The sequence below is a fragment of the Nicotiana attenuata genome, unplaced genomic scaffold, assembly GCF_001879085.1.
Source record: "Nicotiana attenuata strain UT unplaced genomic scaffold, NIATTr2, whole genome shotgun sequence".
In the NCBI taxonomy this organism is placed as follows: Eukaryota; Viridiplantae; Streptophyta; class Magnoliopsida; order Solanales; family Solanaceae; genus Nicotiana; species Nicotiana attenuata.
In genome coordinates, this window is record NW_017675106.1 from 59,391 (window position 1) to 72,697 (window position 13,307).

At 39.3% G+C, this 13,307-nt stretch overlaps 1 protein-coding gene across 1 annotated transcript; it reads left to right on the top strand.

The window, feature by feature from the left end:
* The first annotated feature begins 8,636 nt into the window (after nt 1–8,636).
* On the top strand, nt 8,637–9,717 carry LOC109219660. The gene is made up of 2 exons (XM_019384132.1): nt 8,637–8,824; nt 9,108–9,717. Exons 1-2 carry the CDS (start codon nt 8,637–8,639, stop codon nt 9,715–9,717), a joined length of 798 nt encoding a protein of 265 aa, XP_019239677.1.
* Nucleotides 9,718–13,307: the final 3,590 nt, after the last annotated feature.

Genomic DNA, 13,307 nt, shown 5'->3' on the forward strand with positions numbered 1-13,307 from the left:
TATCTGTAGTACCATTCAAATTTCTCAATTCTCAATCGATATAGCAAGCACTTCACGTCGCATAAGATTGAGTAGGAAATAAAAAAAGGCATAAGCCTCAAAGGCATCAAACCACACGATGAGGAATCAAGAAGGGAAGTGCTCCTAACAGCCTTGTAGCCTCTCGAAGATAAGTAGAGACGTCTCCATACCGATCCGCAAGACTCTACTAGACTTGCTCATGACTCGTGAGACCTAACTAAACCTAGTGCTCTGATACCATGTTGTCACGACCCAAAATCCACTAAGGGTCGTGATGGCGCCGGACACCGCTATCAGGCAAGCCAGCCATAAATACTTAATTAAATTCTCGTTTAAATAATTGTGAAAATTATGATTTTCCTTCCATTTGACTAGTAAAAGATAATCTTTACAAATAAATAAAAGAATGTTTAGAAGTTAATACAAAATACCCCATAATCATCCCAGAACCCGGTGTCACAAGTGCATGAGCAGTTTCTAGGAAATAATGTAATACAACAACCGTCCGAAATACAAATTGGACAGAAAAGAAAATACAATACAATACTCTGAAGGAGACTCTGCTGGTTCCGGGTCTTCTCGAGAGGTGCAGCTCACTTAAGTCTCTGTATCAACCATGCCGCTGCGCCCAACTAGGCCACTAGATATACATGTGCCTGTGCAACAAAAATGCACATCAAGTGTAGTATGAGTACAAAAACAACGTGTACCCAGTAAGTATCCCGTCTAACCTCGGAGAAGTAGAGACGAGAGGTCGACTTCGACAACGTGTACCCAGTAAGTCTCCAAATTCATAATCCATTATTTATCAATTATCTCAGACCAGGGAGGCAATGTCAATTTGTAAATCTCAAGCAAGCATTACAAGTATGCGCAAATCATGCCGAGGTCGTACGACCCGATCCAAATATTTAAACTGTGTACTGCCAGAGGGTCGAATGGCGCGAACCATAGATGCATCTATTACCCCGCTCGCGAATCATACATGCGACGCGGTCAAATATAAATAAACAATCACCCTGCTCGCGAATCATACATGCGACGCAGGTACACATAGAAACACCATTCAAACAGTCAGTCAAGACTTCATCAAGGAAACAATTATTCAAGGAGGTGTGAATTTCTCTTTTACTAAGAAGATGAAGTTTAATTCTTTTAGAAAGTCATTTGCCACTTCGGTATGATTTAAGAAATTTAAACTATCAATAAGGTTACAATTATCACAAGTAAAACATGATTTTGGGTCCTAGACTACCCGGACATAAGAATGATAATAGCTACGCACGGACTCTCGTCACCTCGTGCGTACGTAGCCCCCACAAATAGGAGCACATAACCAACTAACTCACCTATGGGAACAATTCCCTCTTACAAGGTTAGAAAGGAGACTCACCGCGCTCCGAAGTTCCATAACCGTTATTCCATGCCCTTCCGAAAACTCAAATCGATGCACATTGCTCCAAAACTAGCCAATAATTATGTAAACTCATTAATATATGATCAATTACTCATTATAATCCAATTTATAAAAATTCCTAACCCCGATCGAAAAGTTGACAAAATTAACCTCGGCCCCACGTGCCCGGATTCCGAAATTTTTTGAAGATAAAGTCTACCCATAACCTCACGAACTCAAATATATAATTTACTCCCAATTTCGTGCCCAAATCGTGGTCAAATTCCAAGAATACCAAATTTCTAGGTTTTTCTTCAAACCCCCAATTTTCACTAATTTCCCATGATTTTCCATGTTAAAATCTAGATATAATCGAAGTAATTAACTTGCAATAGGTGGAAATCACTTACCTTGACATGGATGATGAAAATGAAGCTCCAAAATCGCTCATAGGTCGGCTCCCATGGAGGAAATGAGATGAAATTAGCCAAACCCATTTCTTTACACTTATACACTGCCCAGACGACTCCTCTTCGCGTTTGCGAGACATCCGTCGCGTTCGCGAAGAAGAAAATTCCAAAAAACTTTTTTGTCAAACTCTTCTCAGACAGCCTCTAGTATAATGGCTATAACTTTTTGTACAAAACTCCAAATGACATATGGTTTAATGTTTTCAAAACTAGACACCAAGATCTACAACTTTCATGTTTTGGATATTTCCCAATTCCTTATCGATTTTGTGATATAAGTTGCCAAAGTCAGCCCTGTGCAACACAAGTTTCTTCATCATCTTACCGGACAGCCTGTAGTGTACCAGCCATAACTTTTGGTACACAAACCCAAATTCTAAATGGTTTACCTTTCGGAAAACTAGTCACAAAGGGCTACAACTTTTATTTTTGGATTATCTCCAAATTCCTTGTAGATTGTGAGATATGAGCCTCCGAAGTAAGACCTGTGCAACAGAGATTTCCTTCTTCGCGAACGCGAGGATCCGCTTGCGAACGCGATGAACAGAGTCCCTGAAGCCAAATCCTTCTCCGCGAACGCGGGAGGATCCTCGCGAACGCGAAGAACAACACCAGACACCAGCAACAGCTATTGCAAAACACCCCGAAATACCCCCGAGGCCCCCGGGGCCCCGTTCAATCACACAAACCAGTCCCATAACATAACACGGACCTGTTTGAGGCCTCAAATCACATCAAACAACATCGGAATCATGAATCGCGCCCCAATTCAAGTTTAATGAACTTTAGAACTTCAAACTTCTACATTCGATGTCGAAACCTATCAAATCACGTCCGATTGATCTCAAATTTTGCACACAAGTCACATTCGACATTACGGACCTACTCCAACTTCCAGAATTGGATTCCGACCCCGATATCAAAAAGTCCACTTCCAGCCAAACTCCTCAAAAACCTTTAATTTTCTATCTTTAGCCAAATGACTCCAAAATGGCCCACGGACCTCCGAATTCACTTCCGATCGCGCTCCCAATACCAGAATCACCATATGGAGCTATTCCCAAACCCGGAATCCCAAACGGACATTGATAACACTGAAATGCACTTCAACCCAAACTTATGAAATTCTTCCAAAAATGCTAACTTCCACAATAGGTGCCGAAACGTTCCCGGGTCTACCAAAACCGAATCCGGACATACGCCCAAGTCCGAAATTATCATACGAACCTGCTGGAACCTTCGAATCCCGATTCCGAGGTCGTTTACTCAAAAACCCAATCTTAGTCAATTCTTTCAACTTAAAGTTTTCGAAATGAGAATTCTCTTTCCAAATCTACTCTGAACTTCTCGAAATTCAATTCCGACCGTGCGTACAAGTCATAATACTTGAAGTGAAGGTGCTCATGGCCTCAAACTGCTGAACGACGCGCTAGAGCTCAAAACGACCGATCGGGTCGTTACAAGGATGAAGACGGAACTTGCTCCGACGACTGAGTTGGAGATGGCGGAGAGAGAAAAGAAGCGACGCCGCGGAGGTGGTGGGAGAAAGTTTGGGAAATTGCTGAAAAATCTTCTTTTATTCTAGAGGTTCGAAATCTGCTATCGACGAGACGACATTAGGGTTGTTCTTGAACAAAGACGACGGAGTTTGGGGCTGAGCAACTTGAAGATTCTGTTAATATATTTTCAATGTATCTCGTTGTATTCTATGTATTTTATTGTATTCATTGTCTTCTTTTTTTGTTATATTTCAATGTATCTCGCTGTATTCTATGTATTTTATTATATTCACTGTCTCGCCATATTCCATCAATGTATTCATAATTTTTTTTAATTTATATATTTTATGTATTCAGATTTATAATTGTGTTTGTTGAGTTATATTAGGAGTCTATTGTGTTAATTGATTCACTTTCCGTTTTAAAACAGCTGAATAGACCATGAATTGCGCTATTTACGTTACTGTATTCACAAATACATATCGTGAATACAGTCGAATACAATAATCAGTCTAGCTGTGATCTCCTGTTTCACGCCGTGAATACAATCGAGTACAGTCAAATACAATAATCTGTCTAGCTGTAATCCCCTGTTTCACGCCGAGAAAAAATGCTACTGTATTCATGAATACAATAGCTTAAATACATCCAATACACTCTAAAAAACCTAAAAACATTGCTATAGGAAGTAATATAGTAAATGATAGCTACAACTAGCTAATAACCACTAAAACATAATGGTTTCTGAAAATTTCTCATTTTTTTTCTACTCCTTTTGACCATTTATCTTTTTTGGGACCATTCATTTGTCCCAATGAAGCGTTGTATTGAATGACCCCGTAGAGTCCTCTCTATGGAAAGTCACAATAATTACTATCGTTTGCTTTTATTATTAGTAAAGAAAAAAACAATTGTAACATACAACCGTTTCGTTTTATCTTTTTTTTTTTTTTGCTAAACCGTTTCGTTTTATCAGTAAAGGCTAAGATACTATTATCTCTTCCCCTTTCATTTAGTTAACACTAGTATAAGAACCCGCACGATGCGCGAAAATTTAACAGAATGTTATTCTTATAAAATTATGATCTAATATATCATATTAATTTAATAAATATTAGTTGTATTTTATTATTTAATATAGTGTTAAGAAATATAATACAATCTATAAAAAATTAAAGGATACACATCATATAGTAATCAAATATATTATTTGTTCCTTTTTATTTTTAAAATTGAAATTAGCAAGTACTTAGTACTATTGATACTTTTCTTGAGTTTTATTTATTTACTTTTATTTTTTATTTAATTCAAAATGTAAATATCATAACATTATCTCAATCCCCCTCTTTTTCGTACATTCTTTTCTACTGTAAAACTTATTTGATTAGTTTTCAGATTTTGTAGTTTATTAAATATCTAAATAATGTAATATTATTTTTACTAAATTATAATTTTGAATTCATCAAGAGTGTGTTTGTATATATATATATATATATATATATATATATATATATATATATATATATATATATNACCATACCCCAAATTTGAATTGGCAATTTTTTATTTCTTTATTTTAGTTTTTTATTTAAAATAATTTTAAAACTCGAAATTGAAACTATTCTCCAACTTGAATAGGTAGGTTTTTTTAATTAATATTTTCATTTTTTTATTGTAGCTAATTTAATTTTTTTATTATTTTTTAATTTTAAAATAACTTTAAAACACCAACTATAAACTACTCCCCAATTTGAATGGGTAGTTATTTTTTTTATATTTTCATTTTTTAATATAGCTAATTATAATATATTTATATTTATTAATTCAAAAAGAGTAACTAATTAATTCAAAATTTAAAAAAGTTTTTTAGTTAAAAAGGTAGTTTATTTTGTCTTAACAATGACACTTGGCTTTTTGTGATTATGCCACTTGTCTTAATAATATGCTTTTGCCTCTCCTTTTATTATATATAGATTTTTTATATGTATTAGCTAAAAAAATAGTGTATTATCTAGAATCTCTTCCCCTTCCCTACAATTAACAACTATTAATATTTATTCTCTCTGTTCCAGTTTATGTGAACCTATTTCCTTTTTGGTCCGTTCCAAAAAGAATGAACCCTTTCTAAATTTGAAAACAATTTAGCTTAAACTTACAATTCTACTCTTAATGATAAGCTTTTATAACCACACAAACACTCTGGGGCCCTTTTTAACTTGTTTAGGACCACAAATTCCAAAAGTCTTCATTTTTTCTTAAACTCCGTGCCCAGTCAAACAGCTTCACATAAATTGGAACGAAGGGAGTACTAATTTTGCACCGGTTATTTTGATATTGCACCCGTTGAAATATATTGATGGCAAAATTCCGGGGAAGCGATTTTCAGAGTTTTGCGTTGTTTTATTTCACAAACCAAGTGAAGTCTATCTGTTCCTTGGTTATTCCCAGTATATCTTGTGAAGCCATTCCAGATGCAAAGTTGTTCCGGATCGCAACGTTGGTGTGCTATTTATCTTATGAATACCAGGTAGTTTCTAAGAATTCAAGAATAGGACACATTATTATTTTTTTACTTCACAAGATTTTATAAAGATTTTCTTATCTGGGATTAGTGTTCAGATTGAAGAATCATGTGTTTGTACTTGGATAGAAGAGTTCTTGTTGAATCAAACTGATCTTTTCTCTATTTCTCTTAAGCTGAGGTTAGCTTTTACCTTGAATAGTGCTTTACATCTTAAAGATGCTCAAAAGGGTTTTAAATTAGAAAGTGACAAAAGAATGTGTTTCGAAGGATTTTCAGAGTTGCCGCCTGATATTTGATTCCGGTGTGCCAGGTCACCGTTTATTTTTTTTAAAATAAGAATTTTCCTTCACAAACACATTTGACTCTAAAAACTGATTGCACCAGAAGTTCTAGGTAAGAGGGTTCATTTGACTCGGAAAAAAGGTGTTAGGCATTCCTCAAGTCCCGTGAAGGTCACGATTGCGTACATGATCTAGTTTAATAAAATTAAAGGGACTCTATTATGATTATACGAATCTAAAGATCTCAAAATGGAATAACGAGCTCTTGTGGTTTGAATCTCAGATATCTTCATTCTTTTGAAAATTTTTAATTAGAAAAGTTTCTATTTGAAATTCTAGGAGAATAAGACTATGGACTATGTTTGGATTATGATGTGCCTGATTCATTCTTTGTGTATAGGGAGTTTGATGGGATCTGATAAAGGGTGACAAGTGCACATTTTGAATATGTGTGTGTTATTTGTGTGAGTTGCGAGAGTTCTCACCGCTTTTAAAGTGAAAATATGCTCATTATATGTTTCTTATGTGCAGGAGCAAACTTGCGCGGAAAAGGATCAAATGGGAGAAGAAGTTGTGAAAAAAGAGTTGAAGAGAAAAGTCCGAGACATCTTTTTAATTACCATGCTTTTAGTTAGTAAACAATCAACTCATTATTCAATATTTTTGAAGGTTGATTACTTGAATTCTTGCGAAATTAGTGATTGTGATTAGTAGGCTAATTCCCTGTGGGATTCGACTCCAAACTTGTAAATCGGATTATATTTGCAATGATCGCTTGACCTCTTAGGAGGCATAGTTGGGCGTGATCATTATTTGGCACCGTTGCAGGGGAGTTAACGGTGTTATTAATTATGACTAGAAGAATCGCTAGAATTCGTAGTTTAGTCAGCTTTCTCGACTTGAAATTCATTATATTGAAACACTAACGTTTGTAGTCTTGTGTGTTACAAGTGCATTCCTAGAAACTCCTCATGCATTGGTGAATTGTAGGAAGCATTACCAGACCCTGAGAAAGCTTTCGAGGCACTAAATCGAGCAAACAAGAAAGACAAACGACAACAGAACTCAACAGAAGGAATCGAACTAGACATGGGGGACGTCAATGACAATCAAAACAACAGAAACAATGCGAATGACCCGAACAATCAGGATATGGCACTTCTTGTGCAGAAACAGCCTTGTATTATTAGGCACAACCCACCTCTGAAAATCTGGCAACCGCAAAAAGTCCCTCAGATACAAGCGGAATCATTTCAAATCACAAACAACATGCTACATTTATTGCAGAACAAGGGACTGTTCTCGAGGTCTTACAATGAATATCCTCAGCAGTATCTGAAAAAAATTTTTGTCGATTTGTGTCACGCAGACAAATGTGATATCGGAAGTAATAAGGTTGTTGTTGTTTCCATTCTCAATGATGGGAGAGGCTCAGACTTGGGAGGAATTAGTCAAGCAGTTTTTGAACAAATTCTACCCACCCAATAAGACTACCAAGCAAGTTGATGAGATATTGAGCTTCAGGCAGAAACCACCTGAAACATTGCAAGAGACATGGGACAGATTCAAAGGGATGTTGGTTAAGTGTCCACACTATGGCATTCCGAATCAGATATTGGGACAGATGTTTCACATGGGATTGGAAGACAGCTTGAAAGCCAATGTTGATGCTTCAACAGGCGGAGCATTTTTGAGCAAATCATTCAGAGAGTGTAAGGTTCTGCTTGATAAAATGGCTCAAAACTCATGATGGATGACAAGAGACACTATAATCACCCTTGTAGTTCACTCAGTAGCGCTGGATCCGAACAACTCCATAGCCGAGAATATTGCCACTTTAATGACTCAAATGAGTATCCTCACCAAGAAGATTGATGAATCATGCTAGAAGCAGGTACACATTGTTGATACGACTAATAGAGGATTATGCACAACATGCATTAACCAACCATATGTGTGCTCATGGAGCGGTACTACCAAGAAAATCTGAACTATGTGAGCAACTTTGGGGGCCAGATATAAGGTGGGCAGAATTGGGGATAGCAAAATCAGCAGTATAGACCAGCACAGTAGCAGTACAACTATAACAATAATAATCCTAGAGCTATACGACCACAGGATCAAGTTGTACCGTATCAAAGGCAACAGGGATACAATTAGAAGAATCAACAGTTAGGTTATTAACAACCTCAACAGCAACAGATAGAGAGACAAGATGATGGGTTGTTCGAAATTAAAGGAATGCTGCAACAGCTCATTGGGTCCAGCGGGAAGATGGAAGAAAAGGTCCACCAGCTGCAAGAAAAGGTAGTATCACATGACTCAGCTATCAAGGGCATTGAGGTTCAATTAGAGAAGATATCCATGGCTCTTAATAATCGTCCTACAGGGACATTACATGCAGACACACATATCAATCCTAAGGAGTAGGGCCCGAAGCAGTTGATGGCTGTAATTCTGAGAAATGGTAGAGATCTTGATCTAGAGCAAGAAATTGCTCGAGCAAGACGATCAACTGAAATACTTGTGCTAGTACCACTTGATATAGATGAGTCACTTGATTTAACAGAGGTAACAGTGCAACAGGCCCAAGAGGAAACTAGCAAAGAAAATGAGATGGCAAAGGAGACTTAGCAAGTGGAAGAGAATGTATCAGAAAAAGTGCCTAAGCATGATTCAACTCAAGTATAGGAAGGAAGCGACCTCCAGCACCCTTCCCGCAGAGGTTGGCTAAATATCAGAAGGATGAGCGGTACAAGAAATTCATGGCGATGTTGAAGTAGATTCAGGTGAACATTCCTCTGATAGATGTCTTACGAGAGATGTCAGGTTATGCAAAAATAATGAAGGACTTGATGTCTCGCAAGTTTAATTTTCAAGAACTAGCCACTGTCACATTGGCCCAGACTTATATAGTGCTGTGGTGGCAAGACCAGTATCTGAAAAGCTATCCGACCATGGAAGTTTCACAATTCCATGCACCATAGGCAGTTATGCTTTTGCTAAAGCATTGTGTGATTTATGGGTGAGCATAAACTTGATGCCATTGTCTATCTATAAAAGGTTAGGCATTGGAAGAGAAAAACCCACATCCATGTCACTACAGCTAGCCGACCGAACGGTTAAGAGGCCATCAGGTATACTTGATGATGTACTTGTGCAGGTTGGAAAGTTTATGTTCCCGGCAGATTTTGTCATTCTAGACTACCCGGTTGAAGAGGAGATTCCCATAATTTTGGGAAGGCCTTTCTTGGCCACAGGGAGAGCTCTGATTTATTGTGAAACTGGGGAGCTAAATATGAGACTAAACAATGAAGAAATAATACTCAATGTGCAGAAGTCTATGCGGCGACCCAGTGATTTTGCTAATTTCTCTCTGATTGAAGTAGTGGATGTGATTCTGGAGGAGGGAGATGAGGCACTGAATGCAAAAGACCCCCTAGCAGCCTGCCTCATGAACTTACAAGAGGCAGATGGTGAGGACTTGGCGGAGTGGATTTTGGTCCTTGAAGGCCAAGGGTACTGAAAAAAAGAGCTCGAATTCGAGCCTTTACACTTAGAAGAAAGAAAGACCCCTCCAGCTAACCATTAATTGAAGAGCCACCACAGTTGGAGATAAAACTATTACTGTCTCACCTCAGGTAGGCTTTCTTAGGACCGAACTTAACTTTACCCGTTATTATCTTATCTGGTTTGTCAGATGTGCAGGTAGAATAGCTTTTGCAAGTTCTGAAGGTAGAATATCAGCCCAACTTTTTGTATGCATAAGATTCTACTGAAAGATGGGCATGTAACGATCCGGCCGGTCATTTTTAGAATTTATGCCCCGATCCCCTATTAACTGCCTTCCCCGTGTTTATTTTTGCCATTTTGAATTGCCGGGATGTTCGGTTTTGAGTTTCGGAGAGTTTTAGGACACTTAGTCCCTAAATGAGAGTTTGAGATTTGGGAAATTTGACCGTAGTCGGAACAGTGTGAAGACAGCCTCGGAATGGGTTTTCGATGGTTTCGTTAGCTCCGTTGGGTGATTTCGGGCTTAGGGGCGTGTTCGGATTGTGTTCTGGAGGTCCGTAGCTAATTTAGGCTTGAAATGCCGAAAGATGGATTTTTGAAGTTTCCGGTTCGATAGTGAGATTTTGATCCGAGGGTTGGAATGGAATTCTGGAAGTTGGAGTAGCTCCGTGGTGTTGAATGTGACATGTGTGCAAAATTTCAGGTCATTCGGACGAGGTTTGATAGACTTTTTGATCGAAAGCGTATTTTTAGAAATTTGGAGTTCCTAGGCTTGAATCCATGGTTAATTTGAAGTTTCGATGTTGTTTTAGGTGTTTTAAGGATTGGTACAAGTTTGGATAGTGGTATTAGACTTGTTGGTGCCTTTGGTTAAGGTCCCGGGGGCCTCGGGATGATTTCGGATGGTTGACGGGAGGTTTTAGAGTGGTTTGAAGCAGCTGAAGCTGCTGGTATCTGTCATAACCGCACCTCCGGTTTGGGTTCCGCAGGTGCGGCGCCACAGAAGCGTCTCAGTAGCCGCAGAAGCGGGAATGGGGAAGTTCAGTAGGAACTGCAGAAGCGGTGGAATTTCCGCAGGAGCGGTACCGCATCTGCGGAAGGGGAGTTGCAGAGCGGAAATTGGCCCTTAAGTGATAAGTCGCAGATGCGACCTTTGTTCCGCAAATGCGGGACTGCAGAAGCGGTCCCAAGGCCGCAGATGCGGAAACAGCTGGGCAGCAATGTTTTAAAAGAGGTTTCGCGACTTTGGGGTTTATTTCCACCATTTTTAATCGTTTTTGGAGCTCTTGAAGGGGATTGAAGAGGGATTCGAGAGGAATCACTTGGAGGTAAGATTCTTGGTCTTAAAACTCGTTTTTTATGTGAAAACTATCTAGTAAATCATGGAATCTAGGCCTAAAATTGAAGAATTAGGGCTTGAGATTAAGACACTTTAAAATGAGAATTTGAGGGGTCATTTGGACTCCGATTTCAGTGTTCTTGGTATGTACGAACTCGTGAGAGTGTGAGGATTCTGGAAATATAAAGTTTACCCGATTCCGAGACATGGTCCCGAGGGGCATTTTGGTCATTTTACCTAATTTCGCATATTAGCTTAGAATTTCTTTGTAGAATCAGTTATTTGAAGTGTTATTTACATTATGCAATTGAATTAAATAGACTTGGGCCATTTGGAATCGAGTACTCGTGGCAAGAACGTGGTCTCGGGTTGATTATTAAGCCGGTTCGAGGTAAGTGGCTTGTCTAACCTTATGTGGGGGACATTTCCCCTTAGGATTGATATTGTGATAATTGAAATGCCTTGTACGTGAGGTGGCGAGTGCATACTCTTGCTAATTTTTGGAAATCCGTTTTTTCATTAAAAATAGCCTTAAATTGTGTTCTTCCTTTTTCTTGCTTGCACCATTTGGGAATTTAGCCTGCTGTTAGTCTAGAGAAGCATGTCTGATTGACTAAATTGCTCTATTTGCCTTAACTGCCTTATTTGTATTACGTGAAGCATGCTAGGTTAGAATTATCTATTTTGCCATGGTATGAAGTTGAGCTTAATTTGAGAAATTCCTTTTTGCTATTGTTGTGCGTTTATTTTGGGGCTACGGGAAGGCATCTCGGGAGACCCCCGTACGTATTCATGATCGAGCTGAGGTGAGGGATATCGAGAGATCCCTGGCACATATATTGAGGATACTAAGAGATCCTCGGGATACCAAGAGATCCCTGGCATATATTGAGGATACCAAGAGATCCTCGGGATACCAAGAGATCCCTGGTATATATTGAGGATACTAAGAGATCCTCGGTTATTATCCTTGTGTTTGTTTTGCCTCTGTATCAGTTGTAGTTATCTATATCATGTGATATTTTTTACTGTTGCACTTATTTATACTGCTCTTATATCTACACTATTGAACTTTATATTATTATTTAATCTCAGTAGGGCCCTGACCTTCCTCGTCACTACCCGATCGAGGTTAGGCTTGGCACTTACTGAGTACCGCTGTGGTGTACTCATGCCCTTCCTGCGCATATTTTTTTTCATGTGCAGATCCATGTACCTCTACTCAGACTTACCATCCTTGAGGCGAGGCGATATTACGGACACTTCGAGGTATATCTACTGCGTCCGTAGACCGAGGAGTCTCTCTCCATTCTCTCTTATAGTGATTAGCCCTTTTATCTTTACTGTTGATGTAGACTTTCCGGAGTTAGAGCATTTTACTATATTCGTAGCTTGTGATTCATGGGTTTCGGGGTTTTGGGAACATGTATGAGTTTTAAGAGTTAACGTTGTGTATTCCGGGCGGCACTCTTAAACGTTGTTTATTTACTTTATCTCTGCTTTAACTTATTTTTCTTCCGCAAATTTGGTTTATTTTCCGCATTTTAGGCTTACCTAGTCGTAGAGACTAGGTGCCGTCACGATGGTTCACGGAGGGCGAACCGGGGTCGTGACAAGTTGGTATCAGAGCTCTAGGTTCATAGGAGTCATGAATCACAAGTCGGTTTATTAGAGTCTCGCTGATCGGTACGGAGACGTCTGTACTTATCTACGAGAGGCTATGTAACTATTAGGAAAATTCCGCTTCGTTTGATTTCCTTGTCGTGCGAGATTTTTGATATCACAATTCTAAACTTCTGTCTTCTATTCTCTCACAGATGGTGAGGACACGTTCTACTCGAGATGATCAGGCACCCGCGCACCCTACTGGAGACGTTAGGGCGTGGCCGGGGTAGAGGTCGAGGACGCGCTCGTGGTGCAGCCAGAGCACCCGCACGAGCTGCCGCCGAGGTACCACCAGTAGTACCAGCCGGAGCTCAGACACCTGATGCGTCTGCTACTACTTCTCCAGCACTCCAGGAGACTTTGGCACAGTTTATGACTATGTACACCACTCTAGCTCAGGCAGGGTTGCTTCCCCTTGCTGCAGCTACATCCCAGGCCAGGGGAGGAGCACAGACTCCTTCCGCCCGCATTCCTGAGCAGCGAGTGCATATTGATCAGGTTCCAGAGGCTATTCCTGTACAGCCGGTAGCCCCAACTCAGCCCGAGGAGAGGGCAGTAGCTTCAGAGGAGGAGCAGAAGAGGCTTGAGAGGTTCAAGAA

Bases quoted from the DNA above. Each gene is read 5' to 3' on its own strand.
- LOC109219660 (XM_019384132.1), top strand. From the start codon at position 8,637: ATGGCTGTAATTCTGAGAAATGGTAGAGATCTTGATCTAGAGCAAGAA. The intron at 8,825-9,107 runs GCAAGTGGAAGA...AGACTTATATAG, and splicing joins GAGATGGCAAAGGAGACTTA to TGCTGTGGTGGCAAGACCAG.